This window comes from Rutidosis leptorrhynchoides, chromosome 8 (genome assembly GCF_046630445.1).
Source record: "Rutidosis leptorrhynchoides isolate AG116_Rl617_1_P2 chromosome 8, CSIRO_AGI_Rlap_v1, whole genome shotgun sequence".
Classification (NCBI taxonomy): Eukaryota; Viridiplantae; Streptophyta; class Magnoliopsida; order Asterales; family Asteraceae; genus Rutidosis; species Rutidosis leptorrhynchoides.
In genome coordinates this window covers 66,184,725-66,196,998 of record NC_092340.1, presented here as the reverse complement: position 1 = coordinate 66,196,998, position 12,274 = coordinate 66,184,725, and the positions used below count along the sequence as shown (strand labels likewise).

The 12,274-nt window shown below is 32.7% G+C and overlaps 1 protein-coding gene across 1 annotated transcript; it reads left to right on the top strand.

The window, feature by feature from the left end:
* Positions 1 to 1,349: 1,349 nt before the first annotated feature.
* LOC139862573 (UDP-xylose transporter 1) lies at positions 1,350 to 4,127 on the top strand. Its single transcript, XM_071851190.1, has 7 exons — positions 1,350 to 1,470; positions 2,160 to 2,344; positions 2,437 to 2,504; positions 2,595 to 2,727; positions 2,858 to 3,019; positions 3,574 to 3,843; positions 3,982 to 4,127. The coding sequence occupies exons 1-7, from the start codon at positions 1,350 to 1,352 to the stop codon at positions 4,075 to 4,077; spliced, it is 1,035 nt and encodes a 344-aa protein (XP_071707291.1). The 3' UTR covers positions 4,078 to 4,127.
* Positions 4,128 to 12,274: the final 8,147 nt, after the last annotated feature.

The window sequence follows — 12,274 nt, the reverse complement described above, 5'->3', positions numbered from 1 at the left end:
AAGGACACTTAAACAGTTTCTAGAACATGCAATTTAACGTTAAATTAAATTAATTAAATGTATCAATATAAAAGGGATATAAAACATATAACTTCGTTCAAAGTAATTGTCATCAGACAAAAATTACAAAATCCAGAAAATATAATCACTAAACTCGAAAATAAAATCACTAAAGGTATTGAACTTTAACAAAATATATAACTATCTATAGTTAATTTAATAAAGTTAATGTTTTGATACAGTATCGTTTTTACTTTATGTTTCTTAACTTTTGACATATCGTCGGGATTAATAATAATAACGTGATAACAAAAATAAAATAAAATTGCAACTTAATAGCAACAAAAAAGAAAATTGTTGTTGAAAAGGATACGGGTAAGTATAAGTAGTAAAGTTAAAGATTATAGTTGGACTTGGATTTACTCATAAAAATGATAACTAACGATTACTCGTGTGTAAAATGCATAAAAAACGTTTATATATTGTTTGCGTACTAGTTTTGCCGTCAAATTAAAGCAAACAATTTTTATTTTTAATTATTAATTTTTTTATATATATTTTTCAATTTCAATTTTAGGTACCAACCGTCTTCGATGCAGATGGCAGACCACATAATATAAACCCCCTCAATGATCCAGTTCATTCCTCATTACATTCAATTTCTCACACAAATCATATAGATATAGATAGATATATAGATGCGGTGTATATAAGCGTATATATCATCATCAACTGCAATATTGAGTTCCATTCCAACTGCCGGAACGTACATAATCAACGATCACCTGCTGCAACCGCCTTTTTATATCTTATATTCAACCGCCGTTACGTACGTAAGGTGTTTGTTAAAATGTTAACTAGTTGTTTTACTTCATTTTGACTGATGAATTTGAACTTGTTCTAACTTTATTCTGGTTCAGCTTTTTTGTAGGTGCTTCCATTTCTTGCTAATTTCGACGTCAATAAGGTAAACTAGTTTGCAAGTTGTTTCTACAGAGATTTTTTTTTTCTTTCTTAATTTAATGTTGATTACTCGTATTTTTATGTTAATTATGTGCATGCATGTATGATGTATGTATAAATTAATAACTGTATGTGCGCATGTACGTATGAGTGACTTGTTTAATTAATTTGCATAATTCTATGTACTCCTATTTATATCTTTAATTATGGAGTTTATATTTTTAATTATGGAGGTATGGAAATTATACTTATTAAAGTTTGATTAATTCATTGTCAGGCGTAAGAAATTAGTATTTTTTAAACAACAAAGCTTAGTGTATTTTTTTACCTATATATACTACTTCTGTATGTATTATGCTTCAATTTTTGTTCATGGCAGGGGAAAAATGGGAGAATTGACAGGGTACCAGTTGGGGGTTATCGGAGCTTTGTTTCTATCTGTGGCATCATCAGTATCAATTGTGATATGTAACAAAGCCTTGATGAGCAATCTTGGTTTTCCTTTTGGTAATATCTCGTTTTCTCTGTTTACTTGCATCTCAAGTTATTGATTCCAATATTATATACAAAATCTTCCCAATTTTAAATGGTCAGGGTGGCCCAAAATATCATGAATCCTCTTACTTAATGAATAATGACCAGTGGTTCGGCTATCATTGTCATTGAATAACTTAATCAAAGCTTGTATTGTCTAATTCTTTGCTTAATTATTGTACAAGTAAGAAGTAAGATATTTGTACCATCTTATTGGACTTTAATGATGGTAGTACCCATTTGATTAATAAACAAGATATGATCCTGTGTAATTAAGCAAGTTGGGAAGTACAGTAATTAGTTGATTAATTCCTAAGGATGTTAAAAGTACACCTTATTACCCTAATGTTACAGACATGACTATGAAAGATAACGGTGTAAATGAGGCTTGATGTAATATAGTTATATCATGTTTTAGGTTTTAGGGGTTGTTTACTTTTACTCTATTAAGTCCCGTTTCCATTTGCCCTTGTTCGAGAAGGGGTGTCTGACTATGTCAAACAGACCAATTATCTGATTAAGTGACAAAGAAATAACAATTTTACCTACTGAATTAAGTGTTATACACAAACTAATCATTAATCATTAAGTGGAAAGTAAATAGGCCCTTAGTCACTTATTGCATGCTAAAGTAAGGTTCTATTTTTTTTCTTTCTTTGTAGCTACAACATTGACTAGTTGGCATCTGGTGGTAACATACGGCACACTTCATGTCGCGCATCGTTTGCATTTCTTTGAAAACAAAAGCATTGATATGAAGACTGTGATCCTTTTCGGTATCCTAAATGGTGTTTCAATTGGTTTTCTAAACTTGAGCCTTGGCTTTAACTCCATTGGCTTTTATCAGGTCTGTTTTTCTCAACTCAAATATTAAAACTTTGCATTAACACCCTTTAATACTCCATTTGTAGTAATTATATTTCTTACTTATATTATCAGATGACCAAACTTGCAATCATACCTTTCACCGTCCTGTTAGAAACTCTTTTCTTGAAAAAACAGTTCAGGTAAATGACTATGCATACCTTTTTAACTTGCATAAAAATTTCAAGTTCACAAGTTAACAAATTTATTTACCGTCAATGAAAAAATTGCAGCCAGAAAATAAAGTTCTCTCTTTTCGTCCTACTTTTTGGAGTTGGCATCGCATCAGTAACGGATCTTCAGCTCAATTTCGTTGGCACAGTTCTTTCGCTTCTAGCCATTGCCACGACTTGTGTTGGTCAAATTGTATCCTCCACTTTAGTCAACCTTTTCTGCTTTTATTTTGTTTTATACTGTTATGTACTTATGTTTATATCAAGAAAATTGAACTAAACATGATGTCAAAGTCATTCTTAACTACTTGGTGAAAATTCAGCTGACAAACACAATTCAAAAGAGATTAAATGTGACATCAACTCAACTGCTGTATCAATCAGCCCCGTATCAAGCAGCTATTTTGTTTGTCTCGGGCCCTTTGGTGGATCAGTACCTCACTAAGCAAAATGTTTTTGCTTTCAAATACTCGCCTCTAATTTTGGTATTCTTTCATATCCTCCTCCTCTGTTTTATTCTCAAAGGGTAGATTCAGATGTAGCAATTTCAACCTATTTACTTATAAAGGAGTGGAGTTTGGGTTTGTTTTGACTTTTTTCTACGGGTCAAATGGGTAACTGTAAAAAAAGGAAATTTGGTCAAATGGGTCAAAATCATTTAAAGTGTAATTTTAATACATAAAATTTCATGATCATATTATTACATTACATTATTATATTATTATTAAACCAATACATGTTTTTGTAATCACATTTGACTTGCTAACTATATATAAAAAGAATTCAATGTTTTAACCGAAACTGTTTTAGGTCAACTTGACCCGACCCAGCCCAACCTGTACCAAAATAACCTACATTGAAATATTACCCAACCCACCCATTTAGCCACATCTAGATAAATTTGTAACATCACTCCCACTTTTCAGAACATGAAGAAATGAGGATTTATGTGGTAACTTACGTAGCTAACATAAATTTATCCCGATCTAAATTATTGTTTTCTACCTATCATGAGATGTGATGATACTTTTGTCTGCAGGGATTCATTACACTATCATGTGTAATTGCGGTTTCTGTAAATTTTAGTACATTTTTGGTGATTGGTAAAACTTCACCAGTTACATACCAAGTGCTAGGCCATTTAAAGACATGTCTTGTTCTTGGATTCGGATATACATTGCTACATGATCCTTTTACAGAGAGGAACATCATCGGAATACTTGTTGCCATTGTTGGAATGGGATTGTATTCATACTTTTGTACTTACGAAAACAAAAAGAAACAAGAAGACCTTTCTCCTGGTTCACAGGTACCCCTTTTTTTTATACCAATTTTGCATGATCTAGGCAAATTTAAATAACACAGAACGTGTATGAAGTCTAAAAATCGGACCCATGTACTATAACGTTCAATTATTTTGTTCTATCTTCTTTTGTCTGTTTTACAGATTAAAGATAAAGATAGTAATACACCTCTTTTGGGACATCAAGATAAAGAAAATCATTTTGAGGTGAAGAAAGCAACCAAAGACTCCCTAGTTTAAACTTAAGTGACTGCTAGGGATTTTAAATGTGATTACTTACTTCCTTTTTATCATGCATGTAATGTAATGTAATTCAAATTGAGTATAATGAAATTTTGATTCTTTTAAATAATTTCAAACATACCACAATGATTTGATTTGGTCTTTCTTTATTGATTTTGTATTTAGACTCGAACTACATACAAAAGAGAGATGAACTATACTACTGATTTGTAAATGATAAATCATCATTATCATATTCTATATTCTATGATTACTAGTATATAGATATAGATAGATAACAACAAATTGATGGTTTAACTATGTTTGGAAAGATACTGGGTTAAATATATGTATGTATTATCCATTATTAGTATTATCTATTATTATTCTTAGAAAGGCAGTTCTGTAACTATATTATCTATTATTAGTATTATCTATTATTCTTAGAAAGGCAGTTCTGTAACTAACACATATAATATATGTATGTATTACATATATACACACATGTCTCTCACAACTCACAAGACTTGAACTCACAGTCTCATGGCTCCTTACATCATGCTAGATCATAGGCCTTTTGGTATGGTGCGTTTCATTTATTTTTTAAATTCTGTTTACTTTTGTCTAACATCTTAAATTTGTACTTCGTATATGTAGAGTGTAGACGTTGTTATTATGGATCTTAGGACGCATGTAACTGATCAATAGTCACAATATCAAATATTATCACATGACTGAATGTATTTAAACGATAAATTATGAACCAGGAATTACATGCACCAACAATATCTTTTTTGTTTTGTTATTATTTTGGCCATTAAAAACTTTGAATCATGATGATTGATCAATCCTATATTAAGAAGTTACTTAATTAAGGATTGAGTGCAATGATAAAGATGTAGGATAGAATGTTTGATGATTATTTTGAGCCCTGATGATCGTCTTTCACTTTTCAATCAAGTGATCCACCACCCCGACCCGGTCTTGATTGTTAATTAACATGATTCATCTTAACTCGATGTAAATCTTCCTTGGGCAAAGCCACAAGTGAAAACTACAAAGGTCCAGACAAATGGCAGAGAATCAACAACCTATAAATGAGAGGCCAAACTCTCTATTTATAGTTTTCAGAATATTCGCGGTGTGCGGATTTAACTGCTGTCCGCGATAACTTAGCGAAAATAATCCGCAGTCTTTTATTAATGCGCTATAATCCGCAGTCTTAACTTTTAGCGGATATGTCAAGTCTCTTTAAATACACTTCGCGCAATTCTGTTTTTAACCTTTAGCAAATAAAATTTACATATATAATGCTATGTATATGATCAAGTTCCCCCAGTTTATTATGGTATACATCGCGTAGCAAATGTATCATGATAAACTCTAAAAAATAGAAAATGTTATTTAAAATATGCTTATAACAATTTGTTAATAATTTTTCAACGTTAATTTATTACCGTTGATCTTCGCAATGATACGCGTAATAACAACAGTAATTCTGAAAAGTTGTCAAATCAGAAAACACTGTAACGGCTATTTAATTACCGTTGCAACGTTGCGGTAATTTTAGCCTTTAAAAATTAATCATTGCCTTTACGACTTCCTCGCCTAGATTTTAATTATAAATAGCCAATCGACTCGCATTAACAGCTTTACTCTTTCACCTTCAATTTCTTAATCGATCAAAATTTACCAAAATCCACACGTATCACTTGCAATTTAGCGATTCACCCTTTTCAATTTGCTATCTTCAAATCCATTACCAGATCTATTTACATTATCATAAATGGCATCTTCGTCATCTGCGAACACACCTAGTGCCTTTGTTTCATACATGACGGAGGCAAAAATCGAAACCCTAAAACAGCATTATCCACTCCTTGCACAATTCTCTCCCACCGCACCATCGGCGGAGGATAGGGTGAATACCCATCCTAAAAATATGATTACTATTTACGAGGCCGCAATTTCTCATGGTAATTTACGACTGCCACTCACCGCTTTCTTTCGCAGCGTATGCGAGTATTACAAGGTTGCAGTTGCTCAACTGCATTCGAACGCCGTCAACAAGATTGTGCTCTTTGAGATGTACTGCAGAGCTCTCAATAAGCAACCATTACTTAACGCCTTTCGCGCTTTCAACAGTCTTACGCCACATGATGCGGGGTGATATTCATTCCGCGACCGCCTTAGCGTCATGACTACTCCCAAAGATTCAATTGGGAACTGGCGCAGTTCTTTTTTCTTTATCAACAACACCGCCCATGCCAACAGCAACATTGTAAAAGCCTGGTGTACTGAGATGGACGCCCATGTAAACGATAAGGTTACCCCAGATGACCTTGAACAAATTATCCTTAAAACAATCAAGAATGCTGGCTTGATTATGCGAGCATACTCCAATGTGCCGCTTTATATCGGTGGAGTTTCCATTTATTGGCTATGGGGTGATTACGACGCCCTTTTGATTGATGAGGCGAACAATGGTATATCGCGTATACTTTTTCTTTTTTCTTAAATATGCATTTTATCTTATACTGTATTTGCAAAAACTAATGCACTCAAGTTTTTTGCAGAAATTACTTTAGACCAACTGATGACCACAGCCGACGTTCGAGCAATCAAACCAGCGCGCCGCCCAAAAGAAGGCGACGACGAAATCATCGTTATTGACGAATCTGTTCTCAATACGTTTTCTATTCTCGGTGGTGAAGATCGCGGGAAACGTAAAGCAACAGCGGAGGGAGCTACTACTCCTCGCAGAAAACGCCTTCGCTCTCTAGCTGAACAAGAAGCAAGTAAATAAATTTCATTCCACATCACTGCTTTCTAATAATAATGCCACATTAATTTGTTTTATTTTCCTATTTCATTTTAGTTGTGCTTTCAGACTCTGCAGGGGAGTCAGAACAACTGTATAACATTACTGGGGACATCCCCGAAGGTATTTTCGAAGAACCAGGCGATGAAGACTTAAACATCCCCTCTGACGCCGAAGCATCAAACCGCGAAGAAAATGCGGAAGATGCTGAAGAGGAGGAACAAGCTAACAAACTCTACCACAAACTTTGCAAGTTTATGCCTAGAAACATTCAACGACAATATCGCGAACTTACATTCGCTCAAGCTGAAAGACAGAGGATAAACAACTGCTTCAACGCTATCTGTTTGACCGTTGATAATGTTGAACGTTTCAACTAAATGTCTGAGCATTATGAGAAGCAGGTCAAAATTATTGGCTCTCAGCGCCAAAAAATGCAAAGGCTGGAGGCGCAACTGAAGAAGGCTGCAGATGAGAATGCCTCGCTCAAAAAGAGAACGGAATACGCAGAGAAGCAATTTTCTCAGCTTGTTAAGTATTTGCCTGAGTTTGGCGACAAGGTAATGGATTCAGCGACGGTGACCGAAAAATTCAAGGCATACGCACAAGCCTCAATGAAATGTCCCGTTCTTATTGATTAAAAACGTTCCATATTAATTGATTTCGTTGCGAGGTTTTGACCTCTATATGAGACGTTTTTCAAAGACTGCATTCATTTTAAAACAAACCATAACCTTTATTTCATCAATAAAGGTTTAAAAATCTTTACGTAGATTATCAAATAATGATAATCTAAAATATCCTATTTACACACGACTATTACATAATGGTTTACAATACAACGAAATAAGTTTCTTGAATGCAGTTTTTACACAATATCATACAAGCATGGACTCCAAATCTTGTTCTTATTTAAGTATGCAACAGCGGAAGCTCTTAATAATCACCTGAGAATAAACATGCTTAAAACGTCAACAAAAATGTTGGTGAGTTATAGGTTTAACCTATATATATCAAATCGTAACAATAGACCACAAGATTTCATATTTCAATATACATCCCATACATAGAGATAGAAATCATTCATATGGTGAACACCTGGTAATCGACATTAACAAGATGCATATATAAGAATATCCCCATCATTCCGGGACACCCTTCGGATATGATATAAATTTCGAAGTACTAAAGCATCCGGTACTTTGGATGGGGTTTGTTAGGCCCAATAGATCTATCTTTAGGATTTGCGTCAATTAGGGTGTCTGTTCCCTAATTCTTAGATTACCAGACTTAATAAAAAGGGGCATATTCGATTTCGATAATTCAACCATAGAATGTAGTTTCACGTACTTGTGTCTATTTTGTAAATAATTTATAAAACCTGCATGTATTCTCATCCCAAAAATATTAGATTTTAAAAGTGGGACTGTAACTCACTTTCACAGATTTTTACTTCGTCGGGAAGTAAGACTTGGCCACTGGTCGATTCACGAACCTATAACAAATATGTACATATATATCAAAGTATGTTCAAAATATATTTACAACACTTTTAATACATTTTGATGTTTTAAGTTCATTAAGTCAGCTGTCCTCGTTAGTAACCTACAACTAGTTGTCCAAAGTTAGATGTACAGAAAAAAATTGATATATATTATCTTGAATCAATCCACGACCCAGTGTATACACGTCTCAGGCTAGATCACAACTCAAAGTATATATATTTTTGGAATCAACCTCAACCCTGTATAGCTAACTCCCACATTACTGCATATAGAGTGTCTATGGTTGTTCCAACTAATATATACACATGGGTCGATATGATATGTCAAAACATTTGCATACGTGTCTATGGTATCCCAAGATTACATAATATATTAGAATACATGTATAATACAATATAAGTGTGATGACCCGGAAATTTTTGACCAAATTTAAACTTAATCTTTGTATGAGTAACATTTTCGACACGATAAACAAAGTCTGTAAAACTGAATCTCAAAATTTTTGAACTATTTTCATATATTCAAATACCTTTCGGTTGTTCTCGACGATTCGAGAACAATTATATGTATATAGATACATATATATACTATAACTTGAAAACGTAACAATGTATTAATTTTTTTGATACCGTACATTAAACTTATTGGTTTAAATATTTATTTGAATATATATGATAAGTTGGAATATTAATTGTATGAATAACTTACGACGTGTATTTAAAACATGTTTATGAATGTTGAAAATATATATTAACTTGGTCATAAAATGATTTGTTATTATATATATATATATATATATATATATATATATATATATATATATATATATATATATATACATATATAAACAAATAGCGAGACAATGATTTATAGAAGTAAATGACCAAAACACTCGAAAGTTTAAGATACACTTTGAATGATATAGTTTATTGATAATTTAAGACTATATTTGACAAAAGTACGAGTCACAAAACGTAAATTGTGAGTTTTCTAAGCGTACGAAAATGCGTTCGAGAAACCGGAACTGGGACATAAGTCGAGTGACAACGTACGAGTCATCGGAACGAAAATTTCAAGTCAACTATGCACATGAATTTAATATAATATATAATTAATTATTTAAATTATATATATATTATATATTATATTTAATTATGTCGACAAACAAGAAAACAAAAAATATGTGAGCTGGATCTGACGGCCATGCGATCGTATGGGCATCAGAATCAGGAATTATGGCTATAAATGCCAGGTTTCTTGCGCATGTTTTTTTACACATATTACTCCTAAGTATTTATTTATTTATTTATTTATTATTATTATTATTATTATTATTATTATTATTATTATTATTATTATTATTATTATTATTATTATATTATTAAGATTATTATTATTATTAATCTTAATATTTTTAGTAATATTATACATAAAATATTACGACGAGGTCATGAGTGTGTCACTTTCAAAACAAGCTTCAAACGGGATAGAACTAAGGAAATTATGGGTTATAGCTATGGAGGTTATGGGTAATGTTCATGGATATTGTTCGCAAGTCAAACCTGGTATTTATCATCTCTGTTGCGTCTACGTACTTTCCTGCAATATTGAATCTCAATATTGATACGTGAGCATTCATATCTTATCTTTTATATATTAATAGTGTATACATGTCTAGTGCTCGAGTATATATTTATACATGTTTGTATGCTAAATTTCGTCGTTAAACAGTTTATAATGAATCACGAATTAAATACATATATTACTGGTAAAAGGTATATGATATACATGTTTTCGGAAAGCTGGCGAAAAATCAATAACTTTTCATTTAGAAATCGCGTAATTTCGATGAACGAATCAAAAGATATGGTCAACTGAATTATAATTGACGTTAATTGGAATTGCTTTTGAATCTACAATTAATATTTAAACAACCTGTTTATGAGATTGATAAAATACTACTAGCCAAGTAAATGAATCCTTATATAAGGCACGTCTCGTTTTGTTGAACAATTGTCAAAATTGACTTTTTGAAATGACTTTTGATAACTTTTGTATGTCGATCTCGAGCATTAGGATTGTGATACACTATAACCCAACCTAGTTTATTAGACATGTATTGACCAACATATGTTCTCTAGGTTGAGATCTACGGTTAATTTTTGCATTCCGAGTTACGGTCACTTTTTGATGAATGACCTTATGTGCTGCTAAGGTGAGTTTCATTTGCTCCCTTTTTAATTGCTTTTGCAATATATATTTTTGGGCTGAGAATACATGCGCTTTACTTTAAACGCAATGGATACAAGTACATACTAAATTCTACACTGAGTTTGAACCGAAAATCCCTTAGCTTTGGCAACTAGTAACTGCCAGTTATAAGAACTGGTGGGCACGAGTAGTAGTATATGGATCCATAGGGCTTGATATCCCCGTCCGAGCTAGAGCGCTAGCCTTTTAACGGACGTATGCTATTTGAGAAGCGTACACGTTGGTTTGCGTGTATTATTAAGATGATTATACAAAGGGTATAAAATATATATACGTTAAGTTTAGTTACCAGGGTGCTCAATTTCGTAGAATATTTTGATAAACGTTTCTGGATGAAACAACTGAAAACTTGTGATTCACCTTTATATACAGATTATGCGCAACATTAAAACTATGAACTCACCAACCTTTGTGTTGACACTTTTAAGCATGTTTATTCTCAGGTTTCTAGAAGTCTTCTGCTGTTTGCTTATATGTGATACAAGCTATGTGCATGGAGTCATACATGCTTTATTCAAGAAAACTTTGCATTCACAAGATCATCACCGTGTATCTTATTTTGACTTCATTGTCAACGGATATATTATGGTAAACTATTATTTATGGTGATTGTCTATATGTAGAAATCATCAAACGTTGAAAACCTTAGAAATTGATATTCATTTATTGTGTACCTTTTGAAAAGAATGCAATGTTTACAAAACGTATCATATAGAGGTCAAATACCTCGCAATGAAATCAATGAATGACGTGTTCGTCCATATGGATTTGGAACAATTGTCACAGTTGGTATCAGAGCTGGTTTAATGCCGTTTATTAGCGGGTTAATCATAGAGGGGGTTCTCACAGTGTTACCTGTGACGAAGCATTGGCTCTTACTAATTGCGGTCCCTATTAGGGTTGGCTGTATGTTGCCGAGAGGCTGGCCGTAAAATCAGTGTCTGAGGTACACTCAGTGGTCACCAGGCGGTTAGCTGGGAAGGCACTGAGTGGGATGCATCCCCACTATTATCATAGTTGGTATCAGAGCATTGGTCCTAGTGAACCAGGTCTTGCATAAGTGTGTCTAACTGATAGTTGTTAGGATGCATTAGTAAGTCTGGACTTCGACTGTGTCTGTATATCAAAAGTTTTGCTTATCATTTCTTGTTAGAAATTACCTGTCTATCATCTTAAGTCTAAATGCATCTTATTGCATTGATTGCATAGATAGTGTATAGACAAAATTCATATCTTGACATATCTATTACAGTAAACTTTGACTGCCATCTTCCGAAAATTTCTTCGTAATTTACGGGATTTTTGTAGTGACCCGAACTTTTCCATGTTTATATATATTAATTGAGATTGATATTTACATGATTAAATGTTTCCAACATGTTAAGCAATCAAACTTGTTAATACTTGATTAATTGAAATATGTTTCATATAGACAATTGACCACCCAAGTTGACCGGTGATTCACGAACGTTAAAACTTGTAAAAACTATATGATGACATATATATGGATATATGTATAGTTAACATGATATTATAATAAGTAAACATATCATTAAGTATATTAACAATGAACTACATATGTAAAAACAAGACTACTAACTTAATGATTTTTAATCGA

Coding starts and splice junctions, on each gene's coding strand:
- LOC139862573 (XM_071851190.1), top strand. CDS start 1,350: ATGGGAGAATTGACAGGGTACCAGTTGGGGGTTATCGGAGCTTTGTTT. Junction 1,471..2,159: donor CAATCTTGGTTTTCCTTTTG/GTAATATCTCGT, acceptor CTTTCTTTGTAG/CTACAACATTGACTAGTTGG. Junction 2,505..2,594: donor TTCTTGAAAAAACAGTTCAG/GTAAATGACTAT, acceptor AAAAAATTGCAG/CCAGAAAATAAAGTTCTCTC.